The sequence below is a fragment of the Centroberyx affinis genome, unplaced genomic scaffold, assembly GCF_046629955.1.
Source record: "Centroberyx affinis isolate AG114_WGS23_722 - 3 ecotype Tasmania unplaced genomic scaffold, CSIRO-AGI_Caff_v1 ptg001004l_1, whole genome shotgun sequence".
Taxonomy (NCBI): Eukaryota; Metazoa; Chordata; class Actinopteri; order Beryciformes; family Berycidae; genus Centroberyx; species Centroberyx affinis.
This window is the reverse complement of record NW_027279568.1, coordinates 97,959-116,576: the sequence shown is the minus strand read 5'-3', so window position 1 is coordinate 116,576 and position 18,618 is coordinate 97,959. Positions and strand designations below refer to the sequence as shown.

Sequence of the window (18,618 nt, the reverse complement as noted above, 5' to 3'; positions counted from 1 at the left end):
ACAGGTGACAGAAGGGGAGCTGCCCAATATGCAAGTGAGGAGTCCCCCCCATCCGCCTCCTCCGCGAGAATGAAATAAATAAACAATGAATGGTCCACTCTCCTTGCGCGCCTCATCCCATCTCATGCATGGCTGCCAGTAATGGTCTACTGGGTGTCAGCTTTTATTGGCACGGTACAAAGCAAGTGCCAAGGGCTTGGTGCCTCGACTCCCCGCCGCAGACTCGGCCTGTGGATAAAAGCAAGCAAAATGCCTCAGTCGAGCACAGAGACATAGACATGTTGGGCTGGAACGAGGAAGTGCAGTGGAGAGGGGAGGGACCCAGGGCGCAGCTCCATGGGGCCGCCGCGGCGCTGCGACCTTCTGCACATGGAGCCGGGGAGAGTTGGAAGAACTTCATACTACAAACTCAAGGAATAGCAGGTAAAGTGACTTCCACCGCGCTTTTCAGCTGGGCACTGCTTCTAAATTGTGGGTTAAGGGCTTTGGTTTGCGCCACACGCTCGTTTATACTTCAGAATAGAGGATTTGCCCCTGACTGGAAAACACTGTCCTTAGTTTCGGTGCAGGTGCGCCACAGCATCAGATCCTGCTGGGTGCGTAATTCTGTACTGGTAGCCGACATAACGGATTAAACACCCGGGAGGATTTTTTTTATATCTAAAGAAAGACAGATTAAATTAGTTCCCGTTTTTTGTAATTGAATAGCCAACATTTTATGGAAAATATAGTGGAATGTTCCCAATTTTCCATGCGTCTTTTTTTTTTTTTTTTTTTTTTTGGTTTGGAAATGTAGGAATATTTATTTCTCGCACATAAAGATTTCTTTGAAATTATCCTATTTCTAAACGGGCCTACATAGTATCCAATCACTTGCTCAACTCATTTTTAACCCGTTTCATCGTTTTTTACTCTCTTGCCATAGCACCTGTTGCAACTGATGCGCGCACCCGAAGTGCTTCTATCTGAAGTTTACAACAATATTAAAAACCCACGTTTTCAAAAATAAGTTTGGAGTCAATATCTTTGAATCGCTCTATAGCTACATATTTGCCGGAGGCCTAAAACAAAAGTGAGAAGATCTTCTAACGCAACTTAAACAGGAAATAAGCACAGCAGAGAAATGCTATATTTAAGTATGTCTCAGATGAATCGATAACCAATAAACCTGATATTTTACCATGCCGTTAAGGAATACCTATCTGTTCGCACCACAGTCTCAATATAAAGTCATGTGTGGAGGGAGAAAAAAAAAACACATTTGTAGGCAGGACTCGTGAAACTTTTTACACTGCTGACACTGAGGTGGAAAGTTGTTCAGCAACACCCATACAAAAAGAAATGGATTCACTGTGAAACATTTGAGGAAATAAGGTCGCAGGGTGTTTTCTTTTCTTAAACACGTTTCAAAACTCCAAGTTCCTGCTGTAGAAGTTCAGTCTCTACAAAATACACCCGACTGTCCACTGCCTGCTTCTGGTTAAATTAGCCTACAATTTAGACATTTATAATTTTGTAATTAAAGTGTCTTTTCAGTGATGCAAAGCATTCAAGCAGTGAGTTGTCATTAATGTGATCAAATCTTAAATATTGGATTGTATTCCATTAGAGAGCAGGTTGGTGTTATATATATTTTTTAGCATATATGAATGTATATTTGGAGTTTATTTCAACTTCAGAATGTTATATTGCATCAGTTTGCAGCATTTAAGGGAAGTTGATAATCTTGTAATCTCACACAAATCTGATTTAAATACAAAAACTTCACAAAAACTAGCACTCGGCAGAAGATGTATGAAAAATCTGTTTGATATTAGATCAACTTTGAAATGAACCCCAATACCTGCACAAATAGGACTTTTTTTTCATAGCTGAGTTGGAAAGAGACTTGCTGAAAAATGCTGCAAACATGTCTGCAGATGCCTCATCTTTCTTGTCAGTAGAAACAGAAGTAGGAGGGGGCAGAGGAAGACAGACAGTTATTAAAATGATTGTACTGTCTGAATAGCAGAGTAGTGAAGTGTGTCAGATGCAAATGAAGGAAACTTCTTCTCAGCGCACCTTTTACTCTCACCCTCACCCCCACAATAGGCTCCCAGAACACATCCGCTAACACACTAACACTATCGACCCACTTACACCCATACATTTCATGAATTACTGATGAGAATCTCAATATGCATATTTATCCGAATTGAACAAAGGTGACCATGCATCACATTACATGGTGCTGTAGGACAATGTCTTTCCCTAATGGCTGATAAGGAAGCACCCACAGGTTTATTATTTCTCATAAGCTGATGGACTGTGACTGAAAATAATTAAATCACTTATGTGATGGATTGTCAGTAAGTCGACTTTGTGACGGCTAAACCTGGAAACTTTATATTCCAGGGCTTGTATGTGTAAAACAATAATTAGAATTATGAGTCATATTATTTGCTTGTAATCATAATAAGGTCAACACTGGGGCTAATGTGACTGTATGTCCAATGTAACCGTGATCACATTCCAATATTGATGATATAACACTGTCATTGATATATTCTGAATGCTATAATAACATGTTTTATTATAGAGAACAACTGTAATTACAATATAAGATGTAAAAATATACATATATATTTCATGTGGACCTCTGTGGCTTTGAATCCCAGTTATATTTTATTTTTATTTATTTATATTCCAATACATGTAACAGACACCATCCAAATATTTGACATTTGAGTTTTTGTTTTTAACAACTTTACGATTTTTAATGACTTAAAACAAAGCAACTTCATAATTCTAATTGATACACTGAAGGCCTTGTGTCACTTTTTGTTGCCTCCATTTATTTATTTTCTGTGAATTCCCACATTCATTCTTGAGTGTTTGGTTCATATATTCCAAAATGTTACTATTTCTCCTAAACCTGCATTATGTGTGTTATATATAATACAGAGTAGAGCTCCCCCCCCCCCCCAGTATCCAAACTTTGCTGGTGTGGTCCTCAGTATCTGTTAACGGTTTGGCTGTTTCTCATCTCCACCCTGCTCCCTGGTGTAGCTTTGCACCTCGCTATGTGCAGACGCTTCTACTACCCCCACCCCCACCCCACCACCAGCCACACACACACACACACACACATATACACACAAGCGGGAGGAGGACTGAGAATTTTGTCAACCCACAAGCCTCTTCCTGCCTCTCCTCACTCGATGCACTAAGACCAAAACTTTTCCAGTCCTTCAGACTCTCGTACCCTTCGCTGTAACTTCCACCGCGCTGGGTGAACTGGGTGAAAGATTCCACCGGCCCCCAGTCAGTCGCTCTGACACACCGCCCCCACTTCCCCTCATGGTTACAGCCTGGACTTGAACACTTTCAGCATTTCAGCATTTGAGTTTAATTTTGATGAGATGAAATTAAGAAAAAGTAAAAAAAAAAAAAAAAGTGACACTGTTGACAGGCTGATTGCATGACAAAGTGTGTTTAGAATATAGTGTTTATAAAGCAGGACTTTAAAATTCCAGATTGGACCAGCACAAAATTATCAAATCTATCTAAAGATATCTGAACCTAACCCTATAAAAGCAATATGGGGGGAAAAAAATCCTAAATAGTGACAACAACTAGTGACAAAATCATCAAAGGAATCTAAAGATTAGGGCACACCTAAAAAAGCAATATGGGAAAGGTTTCCTACGTAGTATCAAAAACTTATGTAACACGGAAAATAAGAACAGAGTGAAAGTATCACTCTAGTCACTCTACGCTCGAACAAACTACTTCCTGAATCGTCTTTGTGCACCTTACTTTCCGCATGCCTACACAAGTGGGTTGTGGTTGAACGTAGGAATTCATTTTTTTTTTTATTTTTTTTTTTGTATTTCTGTCGAAGACCCCCCCCCCCCACCCCCTCGCCAACACATCCGTATTTCCCCTCTCACCATCTGCCCAGAAAAAAGGGCACATGAGAATACCCCCCCCCCCCCCTCCCACACACACACACACACACACACCTCCAAAAACTCCAGATGCTTAAGAAAGAAAGGCGGTAGTTTCGGCGCAGTAACACGCAACAATCATCTGCACCAGTGACCTTTGCCCCCCCCCCCCCCCCCCACACACACACACACACACTCTGCGTCTACGGCCGTCGGAGCTCCCCGCCTCGAGTCGCCACTCCAGCTAGCAAGTACTCTGCGCGTTGCGACAGAGCGCCACCGGCCGCTTCCCACTATTTGTTCCAAATGTGTGGAGCCATCTGTCAGTAAAACAGGAAGGCCTAGGTTCCCCTTCTCCCTCGGGCTCGCTTCGCTATTTTCGGGAGCTTCACTTCTCCCTGTGTGGCTGCTTGGACCGGGGCGAGCGGGCCCCCGCCGAGGGTTTCTTGAAGTGGCAGGAGCCGGGGGCCGAGGCTGTCGGGCCCATCTGCTGCCGGCTTGAGGGCCATCCATTATTAATGGGGCCACGTGCACTGGTGACTCCTCAGATATGCAGCCCTGGCCAGAGGAAGGCTTCTGGACTCAAAACAACAACAAAAAAAAAACAAAATGTGGGACTCAAAGAAAAAAAAACAAAAAAATAAAACAACTTCTCTGTCTTTTTGGCTCTCTCTCTCTCTCTCTCTCTCTCTCTCTCTCTCTCTCTCTCTCTCTCTCTCCACCTTCCTGATGCACTTGCTCTTCCTGACTTTCTGACTTTGTGCCCTCACGTTGCTATCTACCTCTCTGCCTCTATTTTTCTCACTGCCTCAGAGGCCTTCTCTCTCTCTCTCTCTCTCCCCCCTCTCCCCCCCCCCCCCCCTCTCTCTCTCTCTCTTTGTCTCTGATTGTGCCTCGCATGCGTCTGTGTCTCGGGCCGCGGGCTCAGCGATGCATGCTCAGTAAATTAGAGAGAACACGAGCGCCGATCAGCTGGGCACGGCGGACGGCCCGCATCCCCGCTGACCCGGGGGCCAGTTAATTTTCTGCTTAATTTTGCGGCAGTCAGTTTGCATTTTTGGATGATTACGTGGCAGGAAATTAACAATAAATAACAAATGCGGTCTGAAAGCGAACCCGCACCCCGCGACGCCGGCGAAGGCCCCGTCAGACGGAAGCCCGAGCCGCTCTCCCAGGGGCTCGGTCTCTCTCTCTCTCTCTCTCTCTCTCTCTCTGTCAGACTCGTAATGAAAATGTCTGTGATTCTTTGTAATGTAATGTGGGGGACAGTGGCGCTGACAAGAGCGATCGCGCCGGGGTGATGGAGGCGCGCGGGGGGAGAGGACGCCCTTTACTCTGCTCCGGCGTTTTGTAATGTTGTTTCCCCAGCCTGCTCTTGATTAAACTTACACACGTCTCCGTCTCCGTCTCTGTCCCATTAGAATACCTGCACCGAATGGAGACAGAGGAGGCCCAGGAGATGGCCCAGATGCCAGGTAAAAGACCCGCCACTGCATGATTGAGCTCTCACAGGGCAGAAAGTAGATACAATAGGCCCCCAAAACAGCCTCTCTCTCAGGTAATTTTGGTGGTCCTGAATGGGACACGCTGAAGGGGGAGGGGGGGGGGGGGGGGTTTTGGCGAGGTGAGTGATGGGTGTTTGCTGGTGTGTGTCTCCCCAGGCAGGGACAGCCCCCCCGCCAACGACACGTCGGAGGAGGCGGAGGAGCCCATGGCCGTCCCGGAGGACCTGTCAGCCGGCTCCGCCCACCAGCAGAACAACAGAGGGGACAAAGGTATGGGGGGGGGGGGTGGCTGGGGGAGCATGTCCAAACGCACCTACAGCCAATCAGAACATCATTAACGCTTGTGCGAGTGAAGAGTAAATCAGCAAATACACAGACTGTGCCGTTGCCGCATATAAATTCGTCAACTAAAATTCCCCAGTTTGAGTGTCTCCCATGAAGCAACAAAAATGAATACATTCCCAAAGCATCTAAATCAGTAGAGTAAAATGGCTAAATGAAAGTAATGCCAGCATCAAAAGTATACTATCAAATAAAAAGAAGCATAGTAATGTTTTAATAACTTAATCCCACGCACATGCAGCGGGAGATATTAGGTGTTCCAAATCCCTAGGAAAAATTAATTTACAGCTGCAAAGAGGCACATTTAGGTCATTGGCAGAAAAGGTAAAAAAAAAAAAAAAAAAAAAAAAAAAGCTCTTTGATCCATGGCATGTCATTAATAAGCAGAATCTTAAGGAATTGCTAATGTGGCCTTGATTTTGAGCATGTGAACATCCAGCCAGGGAATATCATGGTGAAAACGAGGATGAAACATCGCATCTGTGGCGGATAGTTATCGCCACTCTCTTCACTTGGGTGGCATGTCAGAAAGCAGGGGATGTTTTAAGATGGAGGTCTGGAGTCATTACGGTTCATTAAAAGCTAATCGGTTTTACATGACAGCAAGATGAATCGGACGTTGACACACAGAGCTCATATGATATAGTTTTGTTAGTTTATGTGACACTTAATTTCATGAAGTACACTGATGAGGAGAATCCAGGTAAAAGCCATTATCCCTTATTGATTTCCATGATTAAATTTATACCAAGCACAAAGGAGGAGCTGTAGATAAAAGAAGGATTTTGAAGCTGTACACTGAACGTTATGAAAATGATTCCATGTTTTACTGCGTGGCCAAAAACCGAGAGCGGCTCCTTGAGTTCTGTCAGTGTTTTTCCACTCATCCAGATAACGGTAAAGACTCGCCCCGCCGAGCGCTTTTGAAGCTGCAGATAGTCAGAAATAAGATGCGAGAGGAAACTGAAATAGGATGTGTAAGAGTTTCCTAAGAAGAACTTCAGTTTCAACACTCCTGGAGATAAAGTGTTCAGGAACGGAGCCAAGCTCACAGATCGGCGCAGCGCCTCGCCGCGCCACATAGGTCACACACCTGCACACACATACACACACACACACACACACACACTCACACACACGCTTACTCACACACGCTCCCGCTTTGACTTTACAACTGTCGAGCTGTCATGCACAGATCTCAGCGCGCGCAAGGATCTCTGAACACGGCATCTAATTCAGCCGGAACACTGTTAGAACAAGTTAGTCAGCGTGTGTGCCGCCTCGCTGGCCCTCATCGAACATAACAACACGCTTTTATGTGACAGTGTTCATCTGATCTCAGTCGATTGATGGAAATCTAGCATGATCTGGAAAAAAAAAAAAAAAGGGAAATAGTCAAAGGGGAAATGCTTTAAATGTTTGATCGACTTTCATTGGAGGCAAGGAAAAGGTTCTAAAACGAGTTTGAGAGAGAAAAGGGGGCAGGGCTGACAGAGTCGGTGTGTGTGTGTGTGTGTGTGGATGCGTGACTTTGTGTACACGTGTTTCTGTCCGTTTCCTATAGATACTATCGCCTTTGTGTGTGTGTATGCGTGTGTACATGGGGACAGAGAGAGAGAGAGAGAGAGAGAGAGAAGAGAAGTGTGTGGTATATCTGTGCATCGCTGGCTCTCTGATAAAGCCCAAATGTGAGTTATAATTATCAGGCAGGATCATGTGCTGCTCGGGCTTCTGAAAAAAGGCAAAAAGCAGAGGGACTATATGTGGGACACGGGACCTCAAAGTATTGAGAGCTCGAAAACCTCAAAGCCAGGTTGTTTCCTGTTCCAGATAAGTCCTCGTCATCTTTGAAAGAATAAAATTAGAAATTCACACTTCAGACAGAAAGTAGGTTTTGTTGTTTATTATTCCATGTTATTCTATGGTGTGATTGTCTAAACCTACTGATGCTTATTGTATTGTCTTGTGTAGCTTAAAGCGCCCATTTGACACTCCAAGCCAGTAAATAAGCATTAAGAATCATTTTACCCAAGTGTTGAACATGGATGAAGTCACATGGGGGGTTAAAATGACCCGTCATGACATGAAACGATTTCTCTTTCATTTTGAATGAATCAGAAGGCGCCATTGCTATTTCGGAGACATGAAAGCTAAAAGCTGCCTAGTTCCCGAAAACGTGGAGGCAATAAGTTTAAAAAAAAAAACAACACACAGTGCGAGGGGGGGAAAAAGCAGACTGTTTTTTTTTTTTTGGTGTTCCTTATCGAGTGCGAGTCGTGTCGGGTGTGTTGCTGCCGTGGTTTAACACATGTGGTTCCACTACCTTGCACACTGGGCTATTTTCAGGCAGTGAGAGCAGCGCAGCCCTCGAACAGGAACCTCCACCAGACTCCCTGTATTTCCACACTGCAGACAACAACTAACAAACATGCTACCTCGCCTCCTAACTGTCGTCTACCTCCTGCTAATTTCCTCCTGTTGTGCCAAAACCGCTTGTCTTAATCAATGCTATATTTGCTATATCTAACATTCGCTGTTATCTCAATATTTGTTGCCTTTTGGCTACACTGTGTCATATACTGCTAGGTTAATAGTTACCCTATAATCTATAATCTGAGGATAACATTCAGACCAACATCAAGCCAATTTATTGCAACCGTTTTGTTTGCCCTCTATGCGATCTGACACTTGCTTCCCAAAACGAGCAAATCAGGATGTGTGACTGTGACAAACATGATATAAAGTAAAAGCTCTTCTTCCTACTCCCAATTTAGTCACAACTTCCCCATATCCCTGAGAAGCTGCAGCCCAGAAGTCATGGTTCCCTCTGCCTAGTTCAGCTGTAACACTGGAGGGTCACACAACACCCAACTGATGATCAGGCCAGTCAGACCTAACAGCCTCACTATTATATTAAAAGCCTCATTGCCCATTCACTTTCTCTAGAGAGTACATAGAGATAAACATAAAGTATTTTTAGTTATACAAGATTGTGATTAGGGAGTTTTTTACTCCAATCAAACAATTTCCCAAAATCATCATTCATCTAGGTTAGACTAGTAAGACTACCTATACGGTACACACCTGTACACTAATGTGACTATTGCCAATACCTTGACTAAGGCAATAGTCTGATTAAGCCGTTTACATGATACCATAATTTGACATGTGCCCATAACAATCCCATTTACATGAGTGCACTTATTTTTTTTGATTATCCAGGGAGAATTGTGTAAATCAGAGATTTTATTGCCAAACCCTTCTAAAAACGGCATCACATCCATGTCTACCATAAACTGTCTTTTCCTTACTCCAAAAAGTGTCGACTCCTGCCAATCCACTTCCCCTCGACCTCCACATAACACGATGAGCTGGACTCATGTGCAACTTGACCGCTGTTCAAGAAATGGGACCTAACCGCTGTCTATTAATGCAAATAAAATTGGAGCGCTCCACATACTCTGTCACTGTGATTACACTTAGTTCAACTAAGAGCATAATGGCATTAACATAATCAGAGTGTGGTGTTTACATGGGTCCTGCTTTACTTGCCTTATTGTCTTCACTGCATTATAATCACATTTTTGATTTGCATGTAAATGTGGCCAGTGACAGCCTGATTTGTCTGATTTGAAAATTCTGGCCATGACTCTGAATGGCCAGAATTTGAAACAGTATTCTCACTGTAACTGAATTTTAGCAACACTGTACACAGATGAGGAGAATCCAGGTAAAATCCATTATCCCTTATTGATTTCCCTTATTAAATCTATACCAATCACAAAGGAGGAGATGTAGATAAAGAGAAGCAGACGAGTTAGAGAAGGATTTTGAAGCTTTGACACAACTGAGATGTGGATTGTGCAAAAAGGGCTGCAACTCAATACCAGGAAGATGTCCCTAATACATTCTGTATAGTGTGAAGCATGGCCTTCCCTTCCACTAGTGTTTGCTGTGTCACTTCTGCAGCGCAGCCTGAGTACTATTGACACATGGCTGGTGCTTCTCTTATCTCATCTGCTCAGCAGAAAGACACAAGAGTTTGTCCAACAGACAGTCAGTAGACGAACACATTGTTGTTTATGCAAGAGCAAATAAACCTGTGATAGAACTGTGCTGGAATGGCCGATCTGATTAGGGGAATTCAGTCTGAAAAAGCGATCATGAGTATCTTGTGATCCCATGCCATTAGTTCTCACATTTGTGTCCGTCCCCCTTGCTGTCTGAGTGAATGATGCATTATGGGAGTTATGTTCCCCACAGTGTCGCTCAGTGAAAAACAAGCCTCCCGCAAAACGCCTGTTTCAGTTACAGGCTGTTTTACAATTCCTTGCCTGTGCTTCCCTTTCTGTCACTTCTCCATAATTCTTGGTATTTCGGTTAGACAGGCCCTCTTTCTGAAGCTTCCCCTTTTCCATAGATTCCTATATTTCATGATTTCCACTTCTTCCTCTTCGGCTGTACAAACAGAGGTAGAGGCATGGGGAAATCGGGCTGCCACCGTGACATGCAAACCACAGGCTTGTAGTTGTGGGACTTGCAAGATTTCGGGTTCAGTTAGACATTTCTAAACGTTTCTGAAGTTCCCTGGTGGGAAAAGAGGGAGCTGACAGGTTGACACGCAGGCCACTTCTCTATTCAGATGAAACTGGGAACATGAGCAATCAAACACAGATGAAAGAGTTTTTATAATAGCTCCATAGATAATAGTTATCATTTATTAATCATGCAGTATTTACTTCAGGTGCTCTAAAAAGCTGCAAATTTAAAGAATTAGGGAAATTAAGACCCTTTAAAATGCACAAGCTAGTGAAAAGGCACATGTTTTTGTGTGTGTGTGTGCGTGTGTTCACCGTACTCTTTTGCTCTGATATTCACCGCTGCCGTCCCTAGTTTCACACTGTTTCCTGTGTCTCTGTTTCCTGTTTATCTTGCTGTCATTTGTTTTACAAAAGTGTGATGGTGTGAGATGCTCCGTGCGTTTCCTCATCCCATCGCCGACATCTTCAACCCAAAGACACGCTCTGCACCTCTGTATCCTTCACACACACACTTTTGCATTGGAAAGCACCAAAATGAGCTTGTCAAATTGCATTCAAAGTCTACAGTTGAAACATGCAGGCTGGCTGTTTGATATTTGATGTGTGTGCAGTGATCTTATCTAATATCTTTGTTGACCTTGCTCAGACTGAAATCACACAAAAACACATGAAATATCAGGGGAAGTGTTGCAGTTTTGGTGTATAGCACATGAAACAGTCTTATTGTCTATTCAAGTAAATATGTCATTACAAAGCCTTTGTAGCTGTAGTGATATGAAGGTGATTGCAATGCTAATACATGCAGGTTCTGCCCTGACAGTGGCAGCACATCAAGAGGGAATGAACAGAATCACATCATGTATACAGTGACTAATCCATAGATAAATACAGAAATTGGCACATTGTCATCATGTGGATTTTTAAGGTTCAGTCACATTACACTTGGAGCTCACCAATAAGTCAAGCAAACTGAAAGAGAGGCACACCCAGGTTCCCAAAGCATTTCACAAATTCACATGTAGCAGCATTGTAACCTATAACAAGAGAACCAATGCTCGTATTCTAAACCGTGGCCCCCCTGCCCTCTTTTCCAGCCTGTAACATTAAAGTTGAGGCTCGCAGTGATGAGGAGAATGGGCTGGCCTGTGAGATGAATGGCGAGGAGGAGGAGTGCGCGGAAGACTTGCGCGTGATCGATGCCTCGGGGGCCAAAGTGAACGGCTCACAACCGAGCCCCGACGCCAAGGCCTTCTCCTCGGCCGGCGGTATCCGGCTGCCCAACGGGAAGCTCAAGTGCGATATCTGCGGGATAGTTTGCATTGGCCCCAATGTGCTGATGGTGCACAAGCGAAGCCACACTGGTAAGCCACCTGCGATACTTCTTGCCCTTAACCTTTGCACCCATGTTCACTGTTTGCAATGATGGAGGGATGAGGCTCTGAGGGGTTTAGAAGCGGCTGAGAAAGCTGGGGGTCTGCTGTGGCTCCTCCCCTTCAGCCATTTTTACAGCTTTTCCGTAGCTTCTTTGATCTATTTTTTGTCTTTGGTGTAGCTCCCTAAAAGGCTTTCCCCAAGTTACACACCTCATGTTAAGTTTAAGGTGATTAAAACTAGACATTGGAGTGATTTCACTTCATCAAGATGGTTGTCTACTGCTATTTTTTTGGCATTGACACAAGCAGAATCAGCAGTGTATACCCAACTATCGTCTTTGTAGTAAAGCTTGCATACACACCAGTAGTAATGGATTCTTAGAAATAAACCCAAACTTTAGAGTTTATACTTACACTGAGCTGTATTTGTATTGGCATCCAATGCAATTGGCTGTATATAGACCTCTCTATGGTGCGTGAAATAGACTTTGAGAATACCATTAGCAATTATTATTGTTCTCTAAATGATTCTGAATTACCACACGACAAGCAACAGTAGCTGATCAAATTGTTGTGTGATATAGTAGAAGAGACGAACTCAGTCCGAAAAAACATGCCCTTAGTCGAGAAACAGGATATCTGCCGCAATTAAATGGGATCTCCATGAAATGACAATTATCTGACTATTAAAAGTTTTTCAAATTTCAAAATTGATATTCTATTGTAATGAACCCAAACCAGTGGTGGGGAACATTTTTGAAAAAGGCACTTAACTGTCAAGCTTTAGAAACTAATGAAACCCAAAATGGAAGAAAGGAACACTAGACTAATGTAAATGCAAAAGAATGTACAATAAAAGATATAATGAAGTGCCTCCTATTTAAATCGAAAATATTCTGTGGTGAGTCTTTGCTCCTGAAATGCATTTTTAATGAGTTTCCTTTTTTATATATTTTTGCTGCTTCACTGGTGACTCTTATTTTATGGGGGGGCCTTTGAAAAAAAAAAGCCATATTAAAACGTTCTCACAGAATGCCACAACACTCGGAGAGGCTGGATATTGGTTTATTCCAGAAGCGCTGATCAGGAAGACTGGCTCTCAACACAAAGTGTTTCCTTCGCTTTATTCAAATGAGGCTGAATTTGCATTGTGATGTGCCGCTCTTATTTTAGAGACGAAGAAGAGGAAAAAATGAGATTTTCAGATCAAATTGACCTAGGCAATGGTGCATTACGGAACTGGCAGGCTGAGTCTGAAAGGCTCTTGTTCGATCAGAGCGCCGGCAGCCGGTGGGGCAGGGGGGAGCAGGGAGAGAAGGAGTGTCACTCTGCTGTGAAACCCTCCCAGGCTGCCGGATCGCTCCCCCCGCCCCGGAGTCGCTCCATCATCTGCCTTGTTCTGGCGCTTGGGATCTCTTGTAGTGCGGTGACCCCCGCATTCACGTAGCAGGGGCCCGCTTTTTTTAATTCTCCATCCGCATAGTGAAATTAAAACAAAGGCTTTGCGCTGTTGTCGCTTTTATGTTGTCAGCGGGACCGTGAGCTTAGGGGAATGTGGTGCGATGAAGAACCTTAGCATTCATACTGATAAACTATCACACTGCTTGATAGCATTCATGTACAACAAAATAACAATTGGGTGCCAGTAAGAAAATAATTTATACTAAAATAAAATGAGGTAGTATAGTACAGCTTCAGGATTTCTTCAAGTGTTCCCATCCCATTCAAAACAATTGTATGTATGTGTTGCACAGCATTGTTTGCATTACCTGTCTTAATGCACAGCACACTTTAGATCATCAGTTTTGTTCATATTCATTATAATCTAACTGTCCAAATAGCCTTTACAGCCTGTGATAACTGCTTATATTAAGTGTTTTCCTGCTCCTTTACAGTGACGTGTGTGTGTGTGTGTGTGTGTGTGTGTGTGTTGTGTTCTTGTCCTCAGGAGAACGTCCTTTCCAGTGCAGCCAGTGCGGTGCCTCGTTCACCCAGAAGGGCAACCTGCTGCGTCACATCAAGCTCCACTCGGGGGAGAAACCCTTCAAGTGTCACCTGTGCAGCTACGCCTGCCGCAGGAGGGACGCCCTCACCGGTCATTTGCGCACCCACTCTGGTGAGCACGGTGTCACCCAGGCTAAAAAACACATGCACTCATGGTAGTGTTAGGAACTGGATTGAAGTGTGTATGAATGGCATTACTTCCTTTGAACTGTATAGGAGCCAAGGGGAAGTAGACAGGGTGAAGATATGGGTGTCACTTTATTTGCAAATGCTTTGCAGAAGTTTCTGTTGATGACATGTTTGAGTGAGAACAGGACACTTACAAAGCCTGCTCTAAATATTGTATTTATTGAATATTAAAGTGGTAATCCAAGAGATTTTTATTTTTATTTTGATGACATCTTTGCACATCTCAGCGCTCGTTGCTGTGGTGTTTCTGCACCACACTTCCCAGAGATCACCTGTCAATCAAACAGTGTGTCAGTTTGAGTTTCTGTAGGTGGCGCTCTTTTCTCTGTCTGTTCAGACATAGTGGCTATCACTGCTCATAATAACTACCCAGTTCTTCTTCTGTTTATTTCAAACAAACCGGAAACATAAAATGCATCACTTTTCTGTGTGTCAGAGACTCTTTTCCAGAAAAGACCTGATAGACACCGGATGTTTAGAACTGCAAATGCAAAAGCTTTCATGAACTGGCTTCAGGTTGAATCACTATTGTGTTCAATCAGCAATAGAGAGTAGCAAAAGAGACATTTATTTCTATAAAAATGTCATGGATTAAAACTTTATGATTAGCTGTTACATGGTGCATCATACTGCTCTGTTGACTGATATAACATTATTTGTTGCAGTTGGAAAACCCCACAAGTGTGCTTACTGTGGGCGGAGTTACAAGCAGCGCAGCTCTCTGGAGGAGCACAAGGAGCGGTGTCACAACTACCTCCAGTGCATGGGGCTGCAGAACAGCATCTATACAGGTTGGTGCCTCACGGGACGCACACTTCTCCTCCACCCACTCTGATGACCTACTTTACCCTGAGCGCAGGACTCGCTATGCATGCAGCGTCAGTCTACCGTGTCGACAATGTTGCAATTACAAAATGCTCCAACAGGTCAGGCTGAATTTATATTTAAAGTAAATATAGTGTTTTGTTTTTTTTCTGATGGATGCTGGCTCATGCAGAACTTCTGTAGTTATTCTAAATAACGATATGTGCGATAGTCATGAATTTTGTTGCCACATTTCAACTATAAAAATGTTTCATTGTTCATATTTACAAAATAAACAAAATGAACCCACTATAGACTCATGATTAAAAAAAACTTTACATGTAGGGTATAAACTGCTGGGCTGAGGCTGAGAAATACATTTACACTCTGTCTGTGAACATTAACAAATATTTATAGACCAAGTGCTTCACATGTGTCAGAACAGTCCGATCTGTGCTCTGTAAGAAAAGCACCATCAGGCATATGTTATCACTGAAAGACAAGACCCTCTTACACCAATTCCTCACTTTGAACAGATCAAATTCTAAATACTTTGACTCTGAAACCTACTTTTCTGTCTTGCTTTCCAGTAGTAAAGGAAGAAAGCAACCAGAATGAGCAGAGGGAAGACTTAAGCCAGACGGGATCTGACAGAGCCTTGGTGCTAGACAGACTAGCTAATAATGTAGCTAAACGTAAGAGCACTATGCCACAGAAGTTTGTGGGTAAGGGCTGAAGTCTGCTTCCTTTGTATATCAACAATGACATTTCTTTTACTGAAGAATAAGTGTAACTGCACCTGTGAAAACTGTGTTGTATATCAGATAATGTTCCATTTTCCTTACCCTGCCTCTGCTGAATGCATGCAGTTTAACCTGATCATCATTTGTGCCTTTAATTTGTTTTGGACATTTTTTTACTTTTAAGCCATATTCCTTTTTAATGTGTGTTAGGAAAAAATATTTTTCACCATTTACAAAAGTGTTTCATTGTTTTAATCCTTTATATTATAGACAGACTATAGATATAGAGAGAGAAATGAGGATATTACAAAACAGGAAGATACATTTTCTGAAGTGGCTGAGGATAATGCAAATATGAGACCATGCAACAGAAATACTCAGTAATAATGAGCAATATCAGTACCAGAAAGTGAATGAATTAAAGTTAATCACAGCTAGAGAGCAGCAGGTACTGTATCAAGCTGCTGAGGTCACAGGCTGTAGGTTAAGTGCATCAGTAAAGTGTGACCTTCACATGGCCCCGGCCCCTGTGACCCTCAGGTGATCGGCGTCTGTCGGACCTGTCCTTCGAGGGCGGGGCGGGGGAGCTGATGCAGTCCCACGTCATGGACCAGGCCATCAACAACGCCATCAGCTACCTGGGGGCCGAGTCCCTGCGGCCGCTGGTGCAGACCTCCCCGGCCTCCTCCTCCGACGTGACCCTGGGCTCCATGTACCCGCTGCACAAGCCCCCGTCGGAGGGCCACGCGGGGCCGGGCGGCGTCCTGTCGGCCAAGGACAGCGCCGCCGAGAACCTGCTGCTGCTCTCCAAGTCCAAGTCGGCGTCCAGCGAGAAGGACGGCTCGCCCAGCCACAGCGGCCAGGACTCCACCGACACCGAGAGCAACAACGAGGACCGGCCGGCCGGCGGCGGCGGCGGCGGCGGCGGCGGGGGAGCGTCGGGCCTCATCTACCTGACCAACCACATCACCTCGGGGGTGCGGAACGGCGTGCTGCCCCTGGTGAAGGAGGAGCAGCAGAGGCAGTACGAGGCCATCCGGGCCAGCATAGAGATGGCCTCCGAGGGCTTCAAGGTGGTGACGGGCGACGGCGAGCAGGTGAGGGCGTACCGGTGCGAACACTGCCGCGTTCTCTTCCTGGACCACGTCATGTACACCATTCACATGGGCTGCCACGGCTTCAGAGACCCCTTCGAGTGCAACCTTTGCGGCCACCGCAGCCAAGACCGGTACGAGTTCTCCTCCCACATGACGAGAGGGGAGCACCGCTACTGAGCCGGAAAAACACACACACACACACGCACACACACACACACACACACACGCACATTCAATAAATACATGGGAATACATATTGTAAAATACACTGTTGATCTCTGGAAGTGGTGATTTTTTTTATACAAAATATGCATGTTTGTAGAACACAGATAAAAGAAGACATCTAATTCATGAAAGAAAACAACATTCAATTTCAAATGTTCAAATGTTCGGGAGGAAAATGATCTCTTCATGATTTTTTATTCATGATTTATTATTGTTCAGTGAAGGCAAAACAGTTACTGTGCCTCAGTACTGTCACATTATAGGTGTGAAGTCATTTATTTACAGTTGCCACGTGTATAAAGTGTATAAATGTGTCTCTTCTTTTGGATATCCAGGCAGGAACATTTTGTTTTTCTGGTTTTAGAATAAAAAAAAGATTTTGACCTTTACATTAGTATCTCTATAGTATCTCTATACTGAGCTGTCTGAAATGTTAATAAAGGATTCTGGTTCTTTTCTCAAAATGCTTGCAGCGTGGGCGAATTCCTATAAATATTGGATATGGAATACAATCAATACAATTTTTTACAATCAATGTAGAAAACCTGCAAACCCATTTATTATTATCATATTATTCATCATTCATTATTCAATATTATTCATTCCATTACCAACTTTAAACCTGTTATTCTGTTATTTTGTATTCAACTTTCCTATTATTTATATCACAATTACATGTACTTGTATTTATTACAGTGTTCAATGTTATGTCTTTAGAGTAGTTCTAAAAAACTGCATCCCTTTCTGTTCAACTGTACTAAATGTGATTGAGTTTAAACATAACTGCTGCTGGAAGCTATATTTGGTTTGACAAAAGAAAATGTTTTGTTCTAGATTTGGTTTTATACCTGATGGCTGAGAATTGTATTACTCGCGGAATATGAGCTATGAGGAGTTTTATGCTTGCAAAATATCAATAAAAGATATTTTATATATGCACCGAGTATTCACACGTGTTTTTTCATCAAAATTAGATTGCAGTTATAAGGAGTAAGTAGCAGAAATTTACTTAATGAACCTTTACAGAAGGTAAATAAGAAGGAAGCTGTGAACTGCTTTATTGCAGATGAACATAAGGCTACTTGTAATACATATATACATAGGCACATCATCATATTTATTTATACATATGGATATTTAATAGCAAATGTATACATTTTCAAATGCAGGGTATTATCTTAACTGGCTAGTATGAACCAGTTGCCAAACCATACTTTATTGTCTATATTATAATTATTATTCACTGGCTGTTCACAGTATATCTGGGCCAAGCTCAGGAAAATGTTTCTTGGAGTTGATGGGAAGTTTCTCTCAGTTTCATTTTGCTCCCATTTTATGTTCTAATATTCTAAAAGTGAAAGAAATATGGAAATGTCATTTCACACTCTCAAACCTTGTGAAATAATTAAGTTTAGACGTCATTCAAGAGGCTGCTCGCTCCTACCTGTCAAGGAAAAGCCCAGAGAGAGTGAGTGACTGGCATTTGTATAATTTGCAGAAAAAAAGAACATAGTTTAGGAAAAACAAACCACTTAATATGTGCTGAATAAATAAATACTTTAAATAAAGTATAAATTGATTGCATTGGGGGTTGGAATATGCAATGCGACATGAAGATTTTGCAATAAGGTGTAAAAAGGCACATTGCCATCAAATAGTTATAATTTTTTGAGTGTTATTATAGTTCTAAACCTCCATAATTTACAATGTAGACACACTTCTTTTTTTCATATTAGCTATAATCTACCAAGGTTGCCAAACAGACAATGGAGTACCACAGTGGCATTTGTCTGCACAGAGACCATAGTGTTAAAAACTGTGACATCAAGGGAGTAAATGCTAGCACACCCGGCACACACACACACA

General features: G+C 43.0%; 1 protein-coding gene across 11 annotated transcripts; it reads left to right on the top strand.

Moving 5' to 3' along the window:
* Nucleotides 1-4: 4 nt before the first annotated feature.
* Nucleotides 5-17,642, top strand: ikzf1 (IKAROS family zinc finger 1 (Ikaros)). Of its 11 annotated transcripts, XM_071522571.1 has the most exons (9): nt 145-423; nt 5,351-5,404; nt 5,591-5,704; nt 7,531-7,539; nt 11,412-11,678; nt 13,639-13,806; nt 14,549-14,674; nt 15,278-15,412; nt 15,971-17,642. In XM_071522571.1, the coding sequence occupies exons 1-9, from the start codon at nt 279-281 to the stop codon at nt 16,702-16,704; spliced, it is 1,752 nt and encodes a 583-aa protein (XP_071378672.1). In that variant the 5' UTR covers nt 145-278; the 3' UTR covers nt 16,705-17,642. The 11 variants fall into 11 exon arrangements, with proteins under 11 accessions (XP_071378668.1, XP_071378667.1, XP_071378674.1 ...); XM_071522567.1 differs by lacking the exon at nt 7,531-7,539 and having other exon boundaries at nt 5-423; nt 15,281-15,412; XM_071522566.1 differs by lacking the exon at nt 7,531-7,539 and having other exon boundaries at nt 5-423.
* The last annotated feature ends 976 nt before the right edge of the window (nt 17,643-18,618 follow it).

Excerpts from the sequence above, each read along its gene's own strand:
- ikzf1 (XM_071522566.1), top strand. The coding sequence starts at position 90 with ATGGTCCACTCTCCTTGCGCGCCTCATCCCATCTCATGCATGGCTGCC. Across the intron at positions 13,807-14,548 it reads TCATTTGCGCACCCACTCTG|TTGGAAAACCCCACAAGTGT; the intron begins GTGAGCACGGTG and ends TATTTGTTGCAG. Across the intron at positions 15,413-15,970 it reads TATGCCACAGAAGTTTGTGG|GTGATCGGCGTCTGTCGGAC; the intron begins GTAAGGGCTGAA and ends TGTGACCCTCAG.